Raw genomic sequence first — 23,257 nt, 5'->3', positions numbered from 1 at the left:
GAATCTGGCAGCCAAGTCTTCCAGACCCAAGGTGTCAGGTCAATCCAGTGCCTCACTGGGCTTCTCCACCAACAGCAAATCCTGGACAATGACCATCTCCCCACTTCCCAACAGGGTTACACAGTCCACCTGCGAGCACGTGGGAAGACAAAACGAACTCCACAAAAATCTAGAAGGTTAAAATGAATGTCTGACACTGGTTCCCATAGCACACTTGGGATTCCTGAGCCCAGAAAGGAGGCCGGAGCTGCTCCTTCAGTGACCAGGTGACCCCTCTCCACAGGTCACCCATCTGATGTGAAGCTCCGAAATGGTTTGTCAACAGTCACCTAGCCCAGGGCTTTGAAACCCACTAACGAAATCAAGAAGGTGGGTCACAAGGCCCACTAAAAAAAAATTAGCGGAGAATAGAAACTCTCAGAATGCATTACACACAACACGGGTATAGGCTCAGGAAGCACCTGCCAGTTGCGTGTGCATGTTCTGGGTGGAAGTGCAAAACACGTTCCCACAGGGTCACAGTCAGGGCTCTAAGTCCACTGCTCTCACCCTGGAGCTCAGGGGCAGGTCATGGAGGATGCCCAGGAGCGCTGCCTAAGCAAGCAGGGGGCAGCCCGCACACAGTACCCTCCATGAGGGATTCCTCCATTCTCTCTCTGACCAGGCCTTTGGGCTCACAAGCCCAAGCCCACTGCCGGCCCCACAGCCTACCTCTAGAGATTAGCAGTAGCAGAGTGTGGGCTTGGCCCTCTCCACCTGCAAGCCTGGCCTTGCTCTCATGCCCCCAGCCCCTCCTCAGCTCTCCTTATCCACGCTCTCCTCTTCCAGTCCTCTGCTTCCCTTCCTTCAACTGACCCACTTCCTCCCACCTGTCCAGTCTTTCCCCTTAGTCCTTGTTCTCCCTTCTTTTCCTTTCTTCTCCCACCCTTTGCCTCCTTTTCCACCCTTTCCTCCTTCTCCAGGACACATACACACACACACACCATGTTTTTCAGATAATTCAGCCTTTATTTTTGAAAATAATTCTGTAGCTTCAACTTTCTCCCATGAACTGAGGTCAGGCAAGAAAAGAAAAAAAACACACATTGCTCTCCAACCTGCCACCTGCATCCTCATCTGAGCGGACATGGGAATGCTTGGGGGAGAGGGGAGGGAGGCCAGGGCCATCCTGTCTTGACTGTTCTACCTCACACTGACAGGGCTACCAGAAGCCACGGGCCTCAGGGAGGAGCCTGTGCACCAAACCCCTGGGGAAAAGGGGAACAAGGAGCTAATGTCTCTTCCCCCAGGCCAGCACGAACCCTCCTAGAGTGACAGGGAAGGGAGCGGTTTTAGAAAGGATGAAACCCAGAGACAAAGTCTGTTTCTTTGTGGCAGGATGAGGGAGGTGTGCCCCAGCACACCAAGGCTTTCGTCCCCCTGCCGGGGATGAGCTGAGGAGAGGTCTTGCTTCTTCCCTTCAACTTTTCATCTTAGAATCACGAATTGCTAGAATGCAGGGAAAAAAGAGCTAAGAGGAGTCAGGAATAAGGAGGGGGGAAGAAGAGAAACAGGAGGAAGGCAGTAAACCCTGACAACCTAACAGCTCCACCCGGACCCTGATGATGAAACTCCTTTGGTTAGTGTCATTTTGGCCAGAAATACGTCTCCCTTCTCATATAACCCAGCCCCCCTCCAACTAGGGGAAGGGGTCAGGTACAGGAAGAGGGCTCATACCCTGGCTGGAAGAGCCAGGATAGGAAAAAGAGGCCTGGTCAAGAGAGCTTAAGTTGACAACCTCCCTGGAGATGTCCTAGAAGAAAACCTGGAACCTGGACGCTACAAGCTTAATACCTCCAGTCATACCTCAGAAAGGTTCCCCTGATTTGACCCCCTTGAAAACGGGAGAATAACTCTCACCTTATCATCTGTGCACTCGAATGCCATTCGAAAAAAGAAAAAAAACATAAAGAAGATAAATGGACCCAAGAGAGAAACACAGTGAGGACGATGCAGCCAGGGACTGCAGTCCTGCCTCAGTCCATGACACAGCAAAGAAGAGGCCCAGGAGGGAAAGGCAGGTGCTGCTAATTCCAGCTAGGATCATAGCCCTCCCAGGTCTGCGGGGGGGCCAGGTGAACTCGGCGTCCCCGGAACAGGAAGCTGACAATGCCCCGGTAGCCGGCCCTCGGGACGCCGGACTTGAGGTCGTCCATGACTCCCAGGGCCTTGGCGAAGGCCTTGAAGCTGTCCCTGCCAGTGTACTGGACCCGCACCTCCCCCAGCTCACTCCGCTCACCGGTCCTCACTTTCTCCACCTGCAGCAGAGGAGCGCCATAGACACGGGCAAGGAAGTCCTTGTCGTAGGCCTCCTGCCGCAGGTAGGACAGGTCTAGCTGGGTGAAGGGCACAAAGTGCTGGTTCAGCTTGATGAACTTGAGGTGCTGGTCAAAGAACTGCCCGTGGCTCACACCTATGCGGCCAAAGGTCATCGTTCTGGAGATTTCAGGCCGCACGCAGGCCCGGCCCTGCCGCTGCTCAGGCCGGCGCATCCAGTCGTCCCAGAAGGCCTTGGGCCACTTGGGCTCCAGCTCAGCCCAGAGCTCAGCTAACAGCAGCCAGCCCAGGCCAGGGAAAAAGTCTGTGCGGTAGAGCAGCTCAGGCTTGCTGGAGTCCACCATCTGCTCCTTGCCATTGTCATTCCAGGCAGACACACACCAGAGGGAGGGGTCAGCCCTCAGCAGTGGGTACGTGGCCTGGAAGTACTCAAAGAAGTCTGGCGCCACCTCTAGATCATCCTCCACCACTACAGCCGCCGGGAACTTGAATCTGTGGAAGACCTGGCCCAGGGCCCAGCGGTAGTGCCGCGCGATCTTGTAGTAGCCCTGGAACTTGCGGTGGTCGGGTGGTACGGCAATGTTGCTCAGGTCGGGCTGCCGGATGTGAGTGACTGCACTGCCATAGGAGGCGATGACCTGGGCTGTCTCCTCGTGTCCGCAGTCCTGGCTGACAATGATGGGGAAGTGCTCCGCTGAGGGTCGATAGTGCAGTAGCTTGTCCAGGCAACGCCGGACAGTGCTGCGGTCACAGGCAATAACCAGGATGGGGATCACAGCTGGCAGTGAGGTCACAGACACGTGTGGCGGGACAGGTGGAGGCACAGTGGGTACCCTCCACCACTGTCTCCACCGAGCATGGTGCTCCCTGATCTGTTGCAACAGCCCCCGCTGCCGCTCCAGCTCCACCTCAACATCCTGTGCCAGGTGGATCACCTTGCGAGTAAGTCCAGTGGGGTCATCATCGAGAGTGCCATCTGAGGGCAGCCTGCTGGGCGATGGGCGCATCCAGAAGAAGAGGAGCAACAAGGCATTCCAGGCCACAAAGAGGATGGCACCCCACAGCACAAGCCCTGCAGACTGCTTCTTCAGCATCCTGGCCCCCACAGGGGAGGCAGGCAAGGATGGGGCTGAGGCTGCCCTCGGCTTGCCTGGCTCACTCCCCACAGTCCTAGGGATGTTTCTCTAGGTTTTGGGATTAGGCAGCAGCCATGCACCTGAGGAAAAGAGAGAGAAAACCGACTGTCATCACGAAGGCATCGGGCTGTCTAGGGTGGAGGAACTGGGCGGGGGGGCGGGGGAGGGCGGGGTGTCCAGGAACAGATGAAAAAATGCAGGAGGAGGGAGGCCAGAGGTTGACTTCAGGGTTCTCTTAGAAAAGTGCCGCCTGTCCCCTAATCTGGGAGGTCAACGTGCTTAGGAAAATAGGATTAGGACAACATGCTCCTGTACTCCAAAATGAGTCCTCAGAAAAGCAATATATGTTTGAGGGGGAAGTAGAGAGTGATGCTGGTGGAAGGGAGAGAGCAAAGGAACCCCACCTCCCTTCCCTACCTGACAGATTTCGTCTCCCATCTTCTATCCAAAGCTTGGGGGAAAGGTGGGGTGAGACAATCTGCCTCCCATTCCTCAACTCAAACTGCCCAAAGATTACTGACTTAAAAATTCAAATATCACACCTCAGAGCTAAAGTCAGCACCTTACCTAATAAAGAAGCACCAAGGCATTCCTTTGAAGGTTAGGAGCAAAGCCAAGTGCCCACTATTTACACGACTATGTAACATTCTGTTGGAGGGGTCAGCCAATGCAATGGACTACACAACACAAAGGCAGAAGTGGAAAAGAAGCAAAATGATCTCTATTTGCTGATGCTATGAAAATATGCATGGAAAACTCTATGAGAATCAATGATAAAAACAACTCAAGCAATCAAAGAATTGAGCAAGATAGCAGGATATAAAAATTAACATCAAAAATCAGTTGTCTTCGGGGGCCAGCCCGTTGACGCAGTGGTTAAGTTCACACGTTCCACTTCTCAGCAGCCCAGGATTTGCCGGTTCAGATCCCAGGTGCGGACATGGCACTGCTTGGCAAAAGCCATGCTGTGGTAGGCGTCCCACATATAAAGTAGAGGACGATGGGCATGGATGTTAGCTCGGGGCCGGTCTTCCTCAGCAAAAAGAGGAGGATTGGCAGCAGTTAGCTCAGGGCTAATCTTCCTCCAAAAACAAAAAAAATCAATTGCCTTCATATCAAATAATAAGGCGTTAGAAGAAATAATGGATGAGAAAACCCTATTTACAATAGCCATGAAAATGACAAACTATTTAGGAAGAGACTTAAGAAATATTCAAAACCCATATGAACAAAACTATAATTCCTGAAAGACACAAAAGAAGACTTAAAAAGCCCTTGTTCTTGATTAGAACATCTCAGCATCATCAAAAATCTCAACAGAAATACTTTTCTATGGAGCTAGACAAGTGACACCAAAGTTCATAAGAATAAACGAACATACAACAAGCTGTGAAGACAGACTAGTCCTACCAGATATATTAAAGTACTACACATTACAAAGCCTCTGTAATTAAAACTAGGTGGTGCTGGTATGTAAATAAACAGATCATCCAATGGAATAAAATTTAAACTCCAGAAATAGACCCAACTATACAAAGAAATCTAACAAATGATAAAGGTAATATCTAGAAATACTGGGGCAAAAAATGGTCTGATTAATAGTGTTATAACAACTATGCAGCTATTTGGAAAAAAAATAAAATTAGATCTGTACACAAGAATAACTCCAAGTGGATCACAGATCTAAATATAAAGATTGAAATTATACAAGTGCTAGATAAAAACATGGGTCAATTCCTCTATAACCTGGGTACAGGCAAAGGCTTTCTAGATATGAATCAAAACCCAGATGCAATAATAAATAAAACACTTTTGCATGACTAAAAACACCATAAACCAAGTCAAAAGACACATGACAAACTGGGAGAGAATATTTACAACATATATCACAAATAAAGAGCCAATACCCTAATCGACAACTTTTAAAAACTGAGGGGGGAGAAGGCCAAAAATCCTTGTCTAAAAGATAGGGGCAACTCACAAAAAGGATACTAAAATGGTCCTTAGACACATGAAAAATGTTCAACTTCACCCATAGTAAGAAAAAACACAAATGAAAACTATACTGAGATAACACTTTTCACCCATCAGACTGGCAAAAATTCAAAACCTTGTCCTCCTGTTCTCCTGACAATGTAAGTTAACAGAAGTTCTTAATTTTGATCATGTCCACTATCAGGGGTTTTTTTCTTTTATGGATCATGCTTTTGGCATTGTATCTAAGAAATCTTTGCCTAACTTAAAGTGACAAAGATTCTTTTCCTGTGTTTTTCTCTTTTAGGTTTTATAGTTTTAGGTTTTACGTTTAGGTGTATGATTCATTTTAATTTTTGTATATGGTGTGAGGTATGGAACTAATGTCCTTTTATAGCAGTTTGTCAAAATGCTAAACACAGAGGTCATCACATGACTTAGCAAGTCCACTCCTAGATATATATCCAAGAGGAATGAAAACATATGTCCAGAAAAAAACCTACACACAATGTCTACAGCAGCTTTATTCAGAATTGCCAAAAACTGGAAACAACCCAAAGGCCCATCAACAGGGGAATATGGATAAACAAACTATAGTCTACTGGTAGAATGGAATATTCAGCAATAAAAATTCCTTAAACTACTGATATGCATAACACAAGAATGAATCTCAAAATAATTGTGCAAGGCGTGAAAGACCAAGAAAAGAGCACATGCACTATGACTCCACTTATATAAACCTCCAGAAAACACAAAGCAACTATAGTGGTAGAAAGCAGATCAGTGGTCGCCTGAGGACGGAGCAGTGAGGGTGGCGGGACAGGCACTACGAACGGGCACGAGGAAAGTTTAGGGGGGGGTGTGTTTATTATCTTGATTGTGGTGATAGTTTCATGGGTATACGCAGATGTCCAAACTGGTCGAATGGTACATTTTAAATATGTGCAGTTGACTGTCTGTCAATTATTCCTCAACACAACTGTCCTTAAAAAAAAGACATTATTGGGTCAAATGACAACACTGGAATATAGACAGTAGGCTGAAGTATCAGTGTTGACTTACTGATAGCCATACTGTAGCCATGTAAAAGAATACCCCAATTCTTAGCTAATACACACTCAAGTAATTAGAAGTAGAGAGCCATAAAGATGCAACTTCTCAAGTAGTTCAGAACAAAAATATATTTATATATGGGAGACAGAGAAAATGAAGCAAAATGTTAACAACAGGTGAACCTGAGTAAGGTGAGTATGAATGTCCTTATACCATTTTTATTCTTGCAATTTCTTCATAAGTGTGAAGTTATTTTCAAATAAAGTTTCTTAAAAATCAAATATGAGGAATGGCCCACAGCTCCGACTAGCTTCATCCATCAATACACGGCCAAGTAAGGGCAACTGGGACAATCCGTTTGTCCTGAACTCATCACTCCGTGGCAAGCGTCACACACCTGCTCTCTGCCAGGCTCTGGCAAGGGACTGGGACACACATCCAACAAGAAAAAAGCATGGTCCCCCAGCGTTCTCACTCTGCCACTTCAAAAGATCTACAACAGCTTCCAATTCCCGGACAGCTGCCATTCCTGTCCACATGGCTCTCCTGGCCCTCTGCCTCTGGTCTCACTCCTTGATATCCCAAAGCTTCAGGCATGTGCCCTCTCATGCCAGCTGCTCTGCCAGTTACCCTCTCTGCCTCACAGCCCAATTCTCTAATCCTAGTCAAAACCTCAGGTCCCAGGTGTCATCGCTGTACTCCTGGGCTCTCCAGTAGCCAGTATCAAAGGGCTAATCCTGAAGGGCCTCTAAAGGAATCTGGGTTCTGCCTCCCTTGTGGCGAGATCCCCCAGCCCCCACCAGTACCACCACTGCGTATCTACCTCCTAGAAACCATCCACCCCCACAACTCCACAAGATCAGTCTTCTCAGAAACCTCAAGTCTGTTTCCGTTTTACTGTGTCATTAAAATTCCAGTTTACCAGCACCTATATACCAATCAGGGTTTCCTAGAAGAGAGAGACAGATCTCCAGGTTCTCCTTCACTCCCCCCGGAGACTTGTCAATGTTAGGAGCTTCCCTCCAATCTCCTGGCTGGGGTTCCCTATCCCCCATCTTCCTGTCTCCTAACTGACTGGGCAGGAAAAAGTCTTTAGGTAAAGAGGCTAGGAAGGAGAAGAGACTGAACTCCATGAGTTGAAGTGCTGGCCTCAGGGTTGGAGGAGCAGGCCTGTCTCTGACTTACCAATGAGCCTCCTCAGACCAGCAAGCTCTCAGACTGGTGGCAAAAACCCAAGGGACCATATCTCTGCTACCTATCAGATGACTTGTGAAAGCCTTCACTGTGCTCCAGACGTTAGAATTAGGTAGCCTACACCCACTACCCAAGGCCTAGAAGACCTCCCCCGCTTGCTGCCCCTTCTAAGCTGCACAGATCTTACTAAGTCTGTAAACATCTACGATGGCTGGAAACTGCTGCCCCAGTCCTGAGAGGCCTCCACCTTAGCACTCAGGGCCTTATTCTCCAGCCCACAGCCCTCAGGTTCGCAAACAGAACTTACTCCTTTTGCCATAAGAAAATTTAACACCCCTATTCCCAGGCCCCATCGCTTCTCCACAGACTCATCCAGAGTCCCAGGGTGGTTGGTTTCCTACTGCTTCTCCAAATATTCTCCAAAGCAAGATCCTCCACTCTGTCTGCAAGTTAGTGACGTGTGCCCATACACAAGCGCATGCACCCTCCAGCAGCTGGCTGTGCCTGACCCAGAAGGCCAGCTTTTGGCCAGCAGAGCCCACCCGCTCCTCCAGGGAGCACTGCTCTGAGTCCCACCATTGGGAGGGTAAGGCAGCAACAAGGGCAAGTAAGACAGCCTGAGGGCAATGCTTGGCATCACCCCCAGCTTTTTCACATCTCTGAGACTCAATTTTCTTACCTCTAAGAGGGAAACCATAATAGAATACCCCATTGAGTTGCTGTGAGGATTGGGTGAGATAATGCACATCACTGTTTAGAACAGTGCCCAGCACGTGACATCATAAATGCCGGCCAGTCACTTGTTTGTCCTCTCTCTCGCTGGCTGTCTTTGCTTCACTCTAGCTTCCTTCCAGGCCCCAAATACCCAAGCCCATCTCAGGGCCTTTGCATGTGCCTGTATGCCTGGTCTGCTCCTCTCTGTCTTCTTCACCTGGTATGCTCTGACTCATGTCTCTGCCAGGACATCTTCCCTGAAGCCTTTGGACCACGTGAGGTCCACCTCCCCTTCACAACCAGCAGCACCAGCACAACTTCCTCGTGGACATCTGTCAAATCCCGTTGGCTAAAAGCTACTGGCGGATGGTGATCAGCTCCTCCAGCACTGCCAAGTTGCTATGCCAGGATCCTGAGCATTCAGGAGACTTGCCTATGACCTAAAAACTAGCTTATGTGTGGATGCCACACGCCCACAACCCCTTAACTGCAATTCTCAAGTCCAAAAAGTACTGAAAAAAACAGTAGTTTTCTACACTCATTTGGCAATAAAACCCGACCTAATCTCATTTGGCAAAATCTGATCTGATTTAATGTTAGGCTATTTATAGTCTTTATTTATCCCACTTAGTGTGACTATTCACATATTTTGCTATGGAAATAAACACGTCGGATTACAGTGTGCTGCTCCAGATCTCATACTACATTGTAAATGCACCAGATCATCTTTTTAAAATCCAAAAAATTCTAAATTCTATAATACATCCAGCCCCAAGAATTACAACAATGGAAGAGACAGATGCTCATTCACTGCCGTCGTCCCATTTCAAGCCCCCAAATCCTGTAATCTGAACTCTTTCCTCATTATGAAATATCGTTTTAAGCCTGAACTCTTGATGTAGCTTCTCAGCTGGTCTACATATTGCTAATCTTAATTCCCTCCAAACAACCTTCCCAAAGACAACAGAGTATTCTTCATGAAGTACACGCCTGGTCACAACATTAACCTGCCTTAAAAACCATCAGAGGCTGCCACTGCCCACAGAATAAAACTCAAACTTTTTATTATAATACACAGGGCCTTCACAAAAAAGTGACTCAAACATCCTCTTTCAACCTCACCTCCAACCTAATCCCAGGAACTCCATACTCTAGCCTCCGCAGCCTACTTGTTTCCCAATAAGTACACTTGTACACTGCTGTCTGTCTTTACTCTGGGTGGTCCTTTACCCTGAAATAGTATCCACAGCCCCACTTGCAAGCACTCTCACATCCTCTAGAGCCCAGTTCAGGTGAGTCTTCCTGTAACATCCCAAGCAGAGCTAGGCCTTCCCACAACTACACTCCCACTGCACTCTCTCTACACCTCCTGTCTTTCTCTTCCATGCTGTAAGAGACTCTGTAGCCATGCCTTCCCTGGCTCTCACCTTACTCTTTAGGAAAAAGACTCTATGATCTCTAAGCCTATCACAGCGCTTGGCACGTTATGAAGTTCAAGTGGCTAGGTGGAAGACTGCTTGCATTATTAACTACATCAAGGAAAAAGAAGACCAAACCAGCACAGAGTAAAGGATTACATTTTCCAAAGATGACCACCACACATTCCATCCCATGTGCTCTTCTTACAAAGTGACGACTCCTTCCTCCAGAGTGGGGTCTATATCCCTCTTTTTGATCTGTGACTACAGAGGAAGTGATGCTATGTGACTCAGGAGACTAGCTCATGAAAGGCAATACTTTCCACCTAGTGCTCCTGAGATGCCTGCTCTTGGTATCTGGCCACCAAACTAAGAGGAAGCCCAGGCCACGTGGCAGGATGCCTACAGGTATTGCAGCTGGCAGCCAGAATCAGCGACTCGACATGGGAGGAAGCCTTCCAGATAATCCCAGCCCAGCCACAACTGACTGCAACTGCATGCAAGACCACAAGCAAGAACCACACGGCTGAGACAGAAATAAGATGATTCTGTTGTTTGAAGCCACTGAGTTTTAGGCTGATTCGTTATGCCGCAATAAGTTCCTGAAACAGTGAGTAAAACAGACTCTAAGCAGCCTTGACAAGGAGGGCAAGAGTTCTTCCTGCCCTCTGTGCTCAGGTCCCACCAAGTCCCAATTCTGAGGGCCTGCCTCTACTCACATCCTTTTCCTAATTAGATATTTACTGCTGAAGAAATGAAAACATTTAGCGGCTTAAAACAATAGCAATCACTATTCCCTTTCACAGTTTCTATGGGTCAGGAATTTGGACAGCAGGGCACAGAAGGGATGACATGTGTCTGCTCCATGATGTCTGGGACCCCAGCTGGAAGACTTGAAAGCTGGGGGTTGGACTCCCCTAAAGGGCTATTCTCTCATATGTCTGCAGGTTGCTATTGGCATTAGCTGAGACATTAGCTGGAGTACTGGCTGGAACACCTCCATGTGGCTTCTCCACCTGGCCTGGGCTTCTTCTGAAAATGATGGCTGGCTTCCAAAGGTGAGTGTCCCAAGAAAGCAAACAAGCTGGATCGTTCTCACCATTCAGCGTTGGATCACTTCTGCCTTACAAGTCAGGGGACTCAGAAATCCCAACCACAAACCTTACCACAGCGTGGAAGGAGGACAGTGTCCAACTGTAACAACATGTGGTATGGGATACTTACGGGTGTGGCCATCTTGGGAAAATATAATCTGCCACACCTTCCTTTTCTAAAATAAAACAGTCCTTAACTCTGACTTGAGTCCCTGATGTTCTGTTATTAATATTTGCCAGCAAGGCACAGGCTCAAACTGGTTTTAATTTGCTAGAGTTTTCACAACTCCTTTAGGGAAGTGACACAGCTGGTCCAGACCACTAAGCACAAAGACATCTGCATGGTGGCAGGAGATCAGGAGTGAGACTTTTCAGTATATAAAACCCTCAGCCAAAACCCAGGAGGCTCTGGGCAGGTCTCACCAATCCCTATGGTCTCAGTTTCTTCATGTGAAGGACTGCCGAGGAGCTGTGAGATCCCTTTCTAACACTCTGATTCCATGGTATTCTCCAACCAGTTCCCCCTCTCTGCAAAAAATGTTTCTTAAACAGTAAGACAACACCAAATAATCAACTTCCCATAGTGATCAATAATGGAGAAGTCATATTTAGCTTTAAAATGAAATATGGGAGTTGAAGGAATATTGACAGACTTTTCCCGTCTTGCTTAGTATATAAAAAAGCACTGCCTAAAAAATCCAGAAGATTAGAATACACCATAAATAATGGAGATGTAACAATTACTTTCTCGCTCATCATTAGGCTTCTGCTAGACTAGTTTCATATACCAGGCTCCATAATTTCAGAAGGATGGAAGAACTGAAAGGGAGTCAGAGAAGATACACTAAATAATTCAAGGGCTTAGAGAATAAAACCTAGGAGGGAAAGGATGTAGGTTATTCACCCTAGAAAAGAAGAGGCGAAGGGGAAGTACGGCTACGGCGTTAGGGTAGCAAAAAGCATGAAGGCCCTGCGATTCAGGCAATCCAGTATCAGCAAACCAGGTAACCTCCGACAAGTCACTTGACCCACCTGTGCCTCGGTTCCCTCATCTGAACAATGAGAAGGTTGATTAGGATCATCTCCAAAGTCCCTGGTCCCTAATGATAAAGAGGATAGTGACAATGTCCCAAAGAGGAAATAAGTTAACCTGCCACACATGCCACTGGGGGTTAGACATACTACAAGTGATCTCAATGGAAGAGTCAGGCAGCAGTGATACACGATGGGAGGCACATCCCCAAGACAGGAGCTTCTAAGAGAAAAGGCTACGTGGTCTGAAAAGTATTATAAAGGACTTTCCATATTATAAAGGAAAAGCAAGCTGGACATCTCAGCCAGTGATGTTCTAAAGCAAAGACTAAACACACCACAAGAGCAAGGGTTAACTAAGGTGGAGCCCCACCCCCAGGCTCACTGTTCTGTGGAGAGGCACATCAGGTGGCCACAGTGCCTCTGCTCCAGTTTCTAAGACGGGGCCCTCACACGTCACAGGAGCCCGTACTCCACACACGTAAGCAAACAGGTGGGAAAAGTTTTCTTGCTAACTTGTATTTCTCCATACTGAATCTATTCTTCCTTACGGCTGAGGAGAAAGAAGCCCTAGTAACTTGTGGAAAGGACGCTGGGACGGGGTTTGGGAAAGGCCAGCCCCCACTCCCGCTCCCCATACCCCCTCCAGCGACCCCAGCTCCTCCCGGCCCCGCTCCCACGTCCGCCCTGCGGCCGAGTTTCACCACCGCCTCCCCTGCCCGCAGAGCCCGCCCTCCCTCCAACAGCTGGAGGCCTGGGATTCCGAAAGCGGAACGGAGAGTTCCCACTTCCCAGCTCGGGAGGGGGCGCGCGGCCGGCCGAAGCGCCTGGGCCCTGTCGCTCGGCTCACGGGCGCGGGGCTTTCGCGGGACACGAGAGGCTCGAAAATGGGCAGCTTCTCGAGCCGGGCCCCACGCACCCAGAGCACCCATTCCGCTCCCGCAGGGCCTCCCTCGGCCGGGCTCCGTCCCCTCCCGGCACGAGCCCCAGAGCGGCCGAACGCAGGCGCCTCCGGCCCTACTCACCAGGCCTTCCCAACTTCCCGGCTCAGACCCGGGCCGCCCTGCCCGGGCCGCGGGGCCAGCCCGTGCTCGCGCGTCCCTGGCGCCTTCCGCCTGGCCGGCCCTTCCCGAGGCGCGCCGGGCAGCAGCCGGCAGACAACGTGGCCCGTCCCCGTCCCCGGGGCAGGCGGGGCGGCCAGGGGCGTCGCCCCGCCCCTTCTTCCCGGGCCCGCCTCCTACCCCGACGCTAGGCAGTGACCCGCCGTGGGGGCAACCCAAGTTTTCCGGGGTCCCCAACTTTGGGAGGCGCTGTGGAGGCAGCTGTTACCAGTGGGTCCTTTCCGGCTTCCAATCGCAAGTCTCTGGGTCGATACCTGACGCGACCCACACCCTCCACCCCCTTCAGTCCAGACTTCTCCCAGCGTCTCCTCCTCCCCAGCCCCGGCGCCAAGAGCCTCAAGGAGTTTGGGGGCAGGGGGCGGAGACCTGCCTGAGAGGTACGCAGGACACCCCAGGTAGTCGTTCACCAAGCCCAAGGCCAAGGGTCTGGGACCTGCCCCAACAAGCCGCCAGACGTTAGCTTCCGGGAAGGAGGATCCGGGGCGGCGGAGGGGCGCGCGGCGCAGGGATGCGAGAACCGGAACCGGGTGCCGAAAGAGCGGTCACGGAGGAAACACCTGCGCCGAAGGCGGGCAGGGCCAGCTGTTTTTTTCTTTCTTTGTTTTTTCCTTTGTAGGTGGGGAATGAGAGCTGTTACTTCTGAGTAAAAGAGCAGAGAGACAGACCTGTCCCCAGGGTAGAACCACCACACCCAAGGAGGAAAAGACTCAGTCACAGGATTTTGTGATAGCCCGGTGAAAGGGGATGGGGGAAGCACGCTGGAAGAGCCTAGATGTCTGGATCCGACCCTAAGAACTGAGGGTGGGAAGCTCAGACCTGCTGGCTGCTGATGCAGCTAACTTTCTGGGGAAGGACTGAGCCCAGAGCCTGGCCTCCCATGTGATCAGAACACTCTACTGGCACCACACTGTTCCCACCTCCACTTCCCTCCTGGGTTTCAGAGCACAGAGCAGGCGGGAACTTTGCGGTGTGAGGTTACCGACTGACTTTGCTAGCTTGTTTCTACCTGAAGGGTTCTAGAGAAACAAAAGGCAGGGCACGCCCTAAAGGCCCCTGGACGGAGATTAGGCACTAAAAATTGCAGAGTCCTCCACAAGCCAGACCCCTCCCTCAGCCTCTCCTTTAACACTCCTAGCAGCTCTACAGAGTATGCATTATCATCCTGTTCTACAGATGAGTCTGAGGCTCAGGGTAGGTGCCAACTTGCTGAAGGTAAGAAGACCTACTGGGGGAGCAAGGCCAGGTTTTAGACCCAGCCATTCTTGCCTCCAAAGCTAGCACTCATTCCCTCCCCTCATGCACCCTTGAGTGCAAGTGCACTTAAGCTGTTTGCGTCCAGCAGACCGGCGCACAGTGGGGCAGGGGGGAAATCTTGGTAGAAGCAGTTGGAGCCTACCCCTGAAGGAGCAGAGTGAGAGAAGAGCTGACACATCAGTGAGGCTGGTGTCTGTGTGTCCAAGGCCTCCAGCTTAGCTGATTGTGTGGACCATGGCAGGAGATGCGAGCCCACACTCGTGCCAGCCAGGGGCCAGTGTCTCTGTACCTCTGCCCCTTCTCTAAGTTTTTCCTCATGACAGGGACATGGGAGGCCTACACACTCACACTCCATTGTCAAGGCAAGAGGGAAAATGATAAAAGTTTCCTAAAAGTGTAAAAAGTTGGGAAACATTAGTTTGTAGATCCAAGATATCAGAAGCTAAAATCACTCTCCAGGACAAAGGGCAGAGTGGGATGCTGAAAGGTGGGAAGCCCATGACATGGGTTGATGAGATGTCAGATCCCAACTCTAACAATACTCTTTCTCCATCTAGGACAGTTTAATGGGGAACAGGACCGGGGGGACTCCCTGTGCACCATAACTCACACCCCATCACCACAGTCCTTTGTTTAGATTCCAAGGCTCACAGGAAGATCTAAGAGTAGAAATTCCCAGACTACAAAATGACTGTCTCAAGAAGAAAGGACCTGCTTAGAGAATCAGGATGGACTGAATTCTTGGATGGACGCAAGAGAAAACATTTGGTCTGAGAGTCAAGAAGCCAGAGGGATGAGTGCCAGGGTGATGATCTGGGAAAAGAGGCCCTGGGCTCTTGATGGAAGGGTTACAGAAGAAGAAAGGCAGAAGAAACAAGGAGCCAGGTGCCTGGATTCTGGGGATGAAACTGAGATTGGATTATGTGAAGATGGAAGAAAGAGGAAGATCTGGTCATAGAATAAGAGAGAATTAGAAGGGGCAATAGTGTATCCTGCCCACCCCTACCACCTCCAGAAGAGAACTGAAGAGATAAGGAGAAGCAATGAAAATTGATCCAGGAAACTGCCCTCCCATAGAACCATGCCCAAGATACCCTGAATTTTTTTGCAATTTGGAAAGAACTTAAGACAGATTTTGGCTTGAAACCATCAGTAGAAGTAAAAGCAAAGTTTTAAATCAATGTTGTCTCTATTTTCCCCTTTCCCCTCCTCCCAACATCCCCACTCCCCATCAAGACCCAGAAACTCAGCTCATCAAGATCAAAGAAGACAGACACGATTAACACAATAAATCACTAAGCAAGGCTTGTGAAATGGAACTTTTGGTTAGCCACCTACAATTCCTTTTGGGAAAAAGAAGGGTATAAATAAATTCAGTTAAAACACACACAATGTTTGTTTAAGTCTATCACTGGTCCTGGATCAGTGGCCCAAGCATCCTAGTGCCCTTCTAAGAAGGTGCCCCTGTGGGAAGGCTGACAGCTGTCTTGAGAGGACTGTCTTGTGGGTCAGGCAGAGGGCAAAACTAGTGCTTTCAGTGGAAATGACATGGGAGAGGAATTCCAGCTCAATTTAAGGAGGAAATGTCTTACCAGAAGGCTGTCTGACAGGGCACAGAGTTCCCCTCCCTGGAGGTTTGCTGCAGAATCCAGAAGGCCCTTGTCAGGTCAGATGCTACAGAAGCAGCACAGCCCAGGGCAGGTGATCACAGCATCTGCCACTCCACACCTAGGCAAGCCCTTTCTGCTCAGGGCTTCTGTAGCTTCCCCTCATATATCAAACTGTGGAAATAATCCTGCTCTGTCTTCCTGACAACAATGTGGTGATGGAAAACAGACACAAACAGCCTGGACACTTCACATAACGTAAGCACTATACAACACAACTGTGTGGTACTTCAAATGCCTCGAAGCACTCACAGGCCTCCGAGGTAGGATGAAGGCTGCAGAGGCATCCTGGGACCACACATTCCAGAGGGATCACTATGATCCCAGTGCCTAAGCAGACTGGCAAAAAGAATTTGCTGGGTGATGCTGGGGGAGGTGACATGCCCAACCTAAAATCCGGACCTCCTAAAATAGAAGCCTGACCTTAAAGGGGCTGCCCCACACATTAGACCAGAGAAGGAACAGCTCAGGGCCAGTGACTTCACGTAAGCCTGCCAGCCCAGCCCTCAGGACACGGGGGAGACTCAGGCAAGGAAGGAAGAAGGGGGAAAAAAGAAAGAAACTAAGTCATACATACATGATTTTCAGCTTGCAAATGATCTTAGTTCTTGTTGCCAGCCCCCAATGAATGTGAGACCCAGGTGTTACACAGCTAGTGGGAGGCAAAGAGATGCTAGAAGCCAAGTTTCCTGCCCCTCACTCAGGCTGCCACAGCCCACTATCAAAATTTCCAGCAGCTCTCTCCACTGTTTGTTGTCACTGAGAAAAGCAGGCATCTTGGCATAGGTAAACTAGAGTTCAAGGAAGGAGCGGGCAGGAGGTAACCATGCACAGGTCTGCTTTAAGTGGGAACAGAGCCTGCGAAAATATGAAGGGCTAAGAGATGGCAGTCTGAAAAAATTCATTTTAAAGAACAGAAGAGAAGACTAGCACGTGGCACAGGAAGGAAAGGCCCAGTGCTCGCTCCAAGAAATGCAGCTCCACCTCCCAGGGGTCAGACACTTGGCCTCTGAAACTTAAATTTTCCTCCATCCCTCTTTAATCTGCTACCCCAACAAGGCACACTTAGCCACGCTGACTGGAGAGCCCTGAGGGCCAGAATCCCTCAGTCTGTTCTCCTTGGACCCCATGCACCATTTCCACAATTGATAACCCCAGGTATAGTTTAACAGGAACAGGATGAGACAAATTCGGGGCAGGCTTTCAATTAAGGACATCTAAGGCTTTAGCCAGCACACTAATTCAATAAAAGAACAGAACTCCTAATTCAGAGCTTTTCTCTTTATAACAATTATACAAACCTATCAAGCAATGTCGATGTTACTGTTATGTGGCCCTGGAGACTTTTCAAAATCTTTCAATTCATTTGCTCCTTGTAGCAACCTGTGAGGGACCTGGAAAGTTAGTTATCCCCATTTTGCAGGTGAAGAGAACACCAGAGAACTTAACCGACATATCTAGGGCTGCACATGGACTTGGAAAGGCAGAGGTAAACACAAATCCTGATCCCCAAGCCTGTGTTCTGTTCCTCCGCTCTTTCAGTGAGCCTTCATGGCCTAACGGGGAGGCGGAGGGGAGAGAATTTAGGAGGCTATCTAGACCGTCTCCTACTGCCTCCACCCTCCCCCCAGCAAGGCAGTTCTATTCAGTTAGCTCCCCAAAACACAGCAGCCTGCCTCTGCCTGGGTAATCCATTCCAGAGTCTTATTCAGCCCAAACTGATGTGGAATCCTATTATCTCCGTGTTGGAGACGCCCTTACAGGTAATCTAATCCAACCTTCCTTCAGAGGCCTAAATTCTTTTCAAGTTCTCCTTGGCCTAACCTCACCATTGCCAGTACTCAAAACCCCGTACAAGGCACTCCTCCTGCCTGGGAACAAGGCTGCACCCCGACAGTGAAGGAGAGGTGAAGCTTCATGTGTACCCCCATCAGGGGAAAGGTTCACATCACTGGACTTCCTGAATGGCAGTGTCCCCAGAATTGTCCCACTCAGCACTCTGCACAGGAGCAGAAAGACACCAAGCAGGAAATGAAGCAGGAGCCTTACCTTTCTTCTCTTCTCTCAGCTGCTCCCCGGAGACCATCAAACGTCCATCCAGAACTCCATTTCTGAAACTGAGAATTCCAAATCGGATACACCAAACAAAGTACAGCTTCTTTCCTCTTATCCGGGTCCAAAGTCCATGGCTGAGTGGACTCTGAGGGGGAGGAGTCTGGGGGGGAAGGGGTATGTCCAGGCCCCTCCCCCCCCACTGCAGGCTTCAGTGTCCCTCCCAAGGGTCTGTTACATCCCTTCATTCAGCTGGCTTATTAAGCCCAGAGTCTGACGATGGGCAGATCCCAGGCACTATCCCATCTCCTGCTCAGGGAAGGGAAGTCATCCACTGTGAGGAATGGTCCATCCGTCTTCTGCTGGGGCTCATGAGAAGAAACAGGCCTTAGAACCTGCATGGCCCAGGAGGCTGATTTCTGTATCAATCTACGGAACATTTAAACATTATGACACTCTCTAATCTATCACCCAAATGGATTCTTAAAACTCCTTACCTAAATTAGATTCCTTTACTCTGCTTTATCATCAAAAACTCTTCCTTAAACACTCCAAAGATTATACAAAGTACCTACTTCACTCACATACTGCACCCCAAAACAGTCACCTCATCAATCTGTATACATATATATGGCTCAGGATAAAGGAAGGATAGCACCCATTCTCACTAAGAAAAGTAACCAAAAGCACTGATGGTGAGTGGAGACTGTCTTCTAAGAAATACAGAAAGGAACATCCTCCTCCTGTTCTCCTCTTATTAGTGCCACACACTAATCGCCCTACATTTCCCAAGCTTCTTAGGGTGTTGGTCAGCTCTCCCCGACTCAACTAAATCCATTCCAGACCTAGATGCTGGCACCTTTCACAGGCATCCTTTGCTCCCTTCCCCTCACTCTCACCTCCCACTCTGCTTCCCAAACTGCCAGAGACGTAATTCCCAATCTGTCAAACTCCTTCCTGGGGCCACTCCCGAGAGCACTCTCCTGGAATGTCAGAGGCCCAAGTCCTGCCAGCAACAGCCCCAATGTTCCAATTTCTCAGTCCGGGAGCCCACCCCGTCGCCTCCTCCCTTCTAAATTTATTTCTAAACACACACACAGCCTTCCTTCCTGTAGGGGCGTGGCGTTACCCCCCGCCCCCCCGCCAAGAATTTAACTCCTCCCACCCTTCTCCTCCGAACCCGCGCTCAGAGTTCACAGGCGAAGCGGGGACGCCGCGAGCCTCTCTAGACTCGGGCCCCCACCCCTCGGCCGGCCGGACGACCCCGGCCCTATCTGCGCGGGGCCGTTACCTGCATCCCGCCCGCCCCGCGTCGGCAGGGAGCCGCGGCCCGCCCCCTGTCGGAGCGCAGGCCCGAGGCCGGGGCCCCAAGGCCGGCCCAGGCCCCACCCCCTCGACCCCCGGCGGCCCGGCCCTCCCCTCGCGCTCCTCTCCCCCCCCACCACCCACCACAGCCACTTCCGCCCGTCCTCCGGAAGTGAGCCCGCGGCAACTGCCGCCCCCCCATCCCGCTTATTCTTCTTCCCCACTCCCCCGCCCATCACCGCCGCCACCACGGGAGCATGGGACGTGGGTCTGCAGGGCTCGAGGTTGTTCTGCAGCCACTGTTCACAGGACTGGAGACGAGGTGTGGGCAGGGCCGGGTCTGGGTGAGAACGGAGCTGGGGGCGAGACGAGCGGCCGTGCAAGAAGGGGCGGGGCAGACTGCGGCTGAGCGGGAGCGCGCGTCACGTCGAGCCGCGCGGAAGAAGGGCGCATGCGTCATAACGCCTCGGCCCCCGGCCGGGGGCGCGGGGGCGGGGCGCGGCGCGCGGGCGTGGGGCGTGGCCTGCGCGCCGCAGCCTCGGCCCCTCTCCTCGCTCCGAGGGGCTAGGAACCGCCCGCGGGACTCGGTTCTGGAGCGGGCGCTGGTCCTCCTGCGGGAAGCCGGCAGCGCGGGGAGCTGTGCAGAGGTACCCCGGGAAGGCTGTGTTCCTTGTTCATCGCTGACTTGCTCTCGCTGCGGCAGGGCCTTCCTCGGGCGTGAAAAGAGAAGGAAGAGGGTGCGAGTGCTCCCAGAACGCGTGCTGCGGCCCAGGACGGCCCTTCGCGGCTCGCGCGCCGTGCGAGCGCTTTACGGAAGTAATCCCCGCGCTCGGCCCGCGGGCCGCCCCTGAGCGGCTGGGCGGTGTGGCCGCGAAGCCGGAGTGGCCGGACGGGATCGCCCAGGCGGCCTCCGCCCCTTCGAGCCCCGCGCGACCGAGCGCCGGAGTGGCCCTGGTCGCTTTTCTTAACGATGTTCCTCCGGCTTGCTCTCGATTTCAAGCTGAATCCAAGAAGAGCTACTACGAATTTGGGGAGTTCAGGTGTCATCCATTTAATGACATATTCTAGAATCTTGCCAGGACTGTAGACAGATTTGCGGCCTCCGTTTTTAACCCCTTTTGAAAACTGGAACCTAGGCTCCAGTATTCTGGCTTGTTTATCCACGTGGTGTCTCCAGATTCCTAGCTGCGACTAACTTGCCTGTTTTCGGTCCTGGGAATGTAGTAGTTGCTGGGTTAGGAGTCTTGAAATGATGTTTTTATTTAGAAAGATGTCATCATAATATTGGGATCATTGTTAAAACAAAATCTATGTTGCTACTACACTCAAATATAACAGGTCTACCAATAAGTTCCTGACCTTCCCCCAACCCCAGACCTACTCTACCCAGCTTTCTCATCCGAATTAATGGCCACTCATTTAAAGAGAGGAAAAACAAAAAAAAAGATTGGCAACAGATGTTAGCTCAGGTGCCAATCTTAAAAAAAGCAAAAAAAAAAAAACCTATTAAAAAAAAATCACCTTCTCAATGAGGCCTTTGACCAACCTATTTAGCCCTGCCCCTCACCCAGCACTGCCAGCCTCTCTCACCTTGCTTCAGTTTTTCCATACCACTCACTTATCAACTCCTAACATATTTGTTCTGTTTTCTGCTCGTTGTCTACCTCTCTCTGCTGGAATGACAGGTCTATGAGGGGAGGTGTGTTTGGCCGTTTGATTCCTTTCTGTATCCCAAGTGCCTGGCCCATAGTAGGTACTCAGCAAACATTTGTAGAATAAATGAACAAATGAATGAACTTAAACAACTGTTGTCATTGTGGAGTATTCCCGTACAGGCATTTCTCACGTGCACATACATGAACACGGTTATAAGCATAGTAAACGTATTTTGCATTATGATTTTTTATCACTATACCATAGATACTCTCCATGTTTCTAAATATTTTCATAATTACAACCATTTTTAAGCAGATTTTTGCATGCTTGTTATAACAAGTCAAACAATACAGAATTGTTAAAAAGCTGATTATCTTTCCTCCTCCTCTAATTCCACCCTGCTGAAGGGAACCACTTTTAGAGTTAGTGGATATCCTTCCAAATATTTTATATAAACACACATAGACATATGTAACAGGTACAGATTTCACAGTTCAAATTTAGATATGCCTGAATTGTAACTTTATTTTCTGTAACTCAGGTCACTTTCTGTTTAGGCCTTATTCCCTCTGGTAGCAGAAAAACTAAATCTAGTTAAATCAAGGTAAACACTAGCACTTTATGATTTGCTTATTTATTGATAATCAGTTACAGTTTAATTCAAGTGAATTCAGACTACTAATGCCCTTTCTTCTCTTCTTTCACTTTCACATAATTACTAGGTTTTAAAAATTATTATAAAATAAATGTACATTCATTACAGAAAAATAATAAACCATAAATAAGCAAAGTGTAAAAATAAAAACCATCTGTAAATCCAGCAGCCAGAAATAATCAAGACTTCCAAATTTGTTCTGTTCATGTATATGCATATTTGGGATCATGTTATAACTAGCTTTTATTGCCTAATATATTGCAAACGTTTTTCCATGTCAAAAAGTATACTTCTATGGCATTTTTAATGACTGTGTGGTATCCCATTATACAAATGCACCTTAATTATCGTCACTGTTTTTGTACATTTGGGTTGTTTCCAACTTTTCACTTTTGCAAAATTACTTGTAGCTAAATCTCTGTACACATCCTTAAATATTTCCTCACAATAAAATCCTGGAACTGCTGTCAAGAGGTGCACTCGTTGAAGGCTTTGATGCGTATTGTCACCAGCCCTCCAGAAAGGTGGCAGTGCTTTGACGCGGGGGGCAGGAGGGTCTTCTCCATACCCTGCCAGCAGTGTCTTAGCATTTTTTGTCATCTTTGCTAATCTGATGGAACAGTGGTTTTGCATTGTTGTTTTAAGTTATATTTAATTAATTACTGGTAAAATCAAACTTGTTTTCATGAATCACTTTTGTGAATTGCCTACTCATATTTTTTGCCCATTTGAACTCATCTTTGTCTCCTTCATTTGCAAGAACTCTTTATAGAATATAAAATAAAGTACCGTTACCTGTGTTGCCTTTGTTGAGGCCTCATTGCCTCTGATGGCAGAAAAACTAAATCTAGTTAAATCAAGGTAAATGCTAGCACTTTTTGCTGGATTTGCTTATTTATTAATGATCAGTTACAGTTTAATTCCAGTGATATTTTCCCAGTTCGTTACTTTTTAATTGTGTCTGTGCTCTTGTGACATTGCAGGAGTCAGTACCAGCTAGGCCAGAAGTCTGGTCTTGCTGCACATGCTCTGCCTTCGAATAAACACTTACGAGTAGACTGGAGATTTTTGTGTCAGTTACTCCACCTGGAGGACCAGCAGGCAGAGTCTCATGGACCCACATTTGGGATGAGTGTGGCCAAGAGGGACTGAACACATGGAGAATATGGCCAAGGGGCTGTTTATGCCAGGTAGGTCCCTCCTCTTCATAGAAGCCTCATGTTTCCATCAGAAGCAGCAGGAAAATGGCCTTCACCTCTCTTCTGCCTTCGAGATCTCACTCAAGGGCCAAAACTAATTGCAAGGGAGTTTGATTTCCAGCCTCTCCAACTAGAAAGAAGGTAGCCAGAGATCAAGGAGCTAATCCACAGTCCCCAGAAAACTAAGGTATTGAGGCTTTCTCTTCTGGTTTGGTAGTTATCTATTCTGGCTCTTGTTCTAATCAGTGCAGCTGGAAAGTTTTAATAACTGGCAGTAAAAGTCTTCCCCCATTACCTTGTTTTTCAATGTTTTCTTGGCTATTTTCACAATATATTTTTCAAGTATATATTTTTCTCAGACGCATTTTTCAGATAATTATTTCAAATTCGTTTTAGAAACTACAGGTGTTTTTATAA

The 23,257-nt window shown here is 49.1% G+C and overlaps 1 protein-coding gene across 4 annotated transcripts; it reads right to left on the bottom strand.

The window, feature by feature from the left end:
* Positions 1-993: 993 nt before the first annotated feature.
* MGAT1 (alpha-1,3-mannosyl-glycoprotein 2-beta-N-acetylglucosaminyltransferase) lies at positions 994-19,454 on the bottom strand. 4 transcript variants are annotated; one of them, XM_046668131.1, is made up of 3 exons: positions 19,317-19,454; positions 18,023-18,454; positions 994-3,532 (listed from the first exon to the last, which is right to left on the bottom strand). In XM_046668131.1, the coding sequence occupies exon 3, from the start codon at positions 3,408-3,410 to the stop codon at positions 2,067-2,069; it is 1,344 nt and encodes a 447-aa protein (XP_046524087.1). In that variant the 5' UTR covers positions 3,411-3,532; positions 18,023-18,454; positions 19,317-19,454; the 3' UTR covers positions 994-2,066. The 4 variants fall into 4 exon arrangements, with proteins under 4 accessions (XP_046524087.1, XP_046524085.1, XP_046524083.1 ...); XM_046668129.1 differs by having other exon boundaries at positions 18,925-19,444; XM_046668127.1 differs by having other exon boundaries at positions 18,023-19,444.
* Between the last annotated feature and the right edge of the window lie 3,803 nt (positions 19,455-23,257).

This window comes from Equus quagga, chromosome 7, assembly GCF_021613505.1.
Source record: "Equus quagga isolate Etosha38 chromosome 7, UCLA_HA_Equagga_1.0, whole genome shotgun sequence".
Taxonomy (NCBI): domain Eukaryota; kingdom Metazoa; phylum Chordata; class Mammalia; order Perissodactyla; family Equidae; genus Equus; species Equus quagga.
The sequence above is the reverse complement of the archived record's forward strand: the minus strand, read 5'-3'. Positions and strand labels throughout refer to the sequence as shown.

Coding starts and splice junctions, on each gene's coding strand:
- MGAT1 (XM_046668131.1), bottom strand. CDS start 3,410: ATGCTGAAGAAGCAGTCTGCAGGGCTTGTGCTGTGGGGTGCCATCCTC.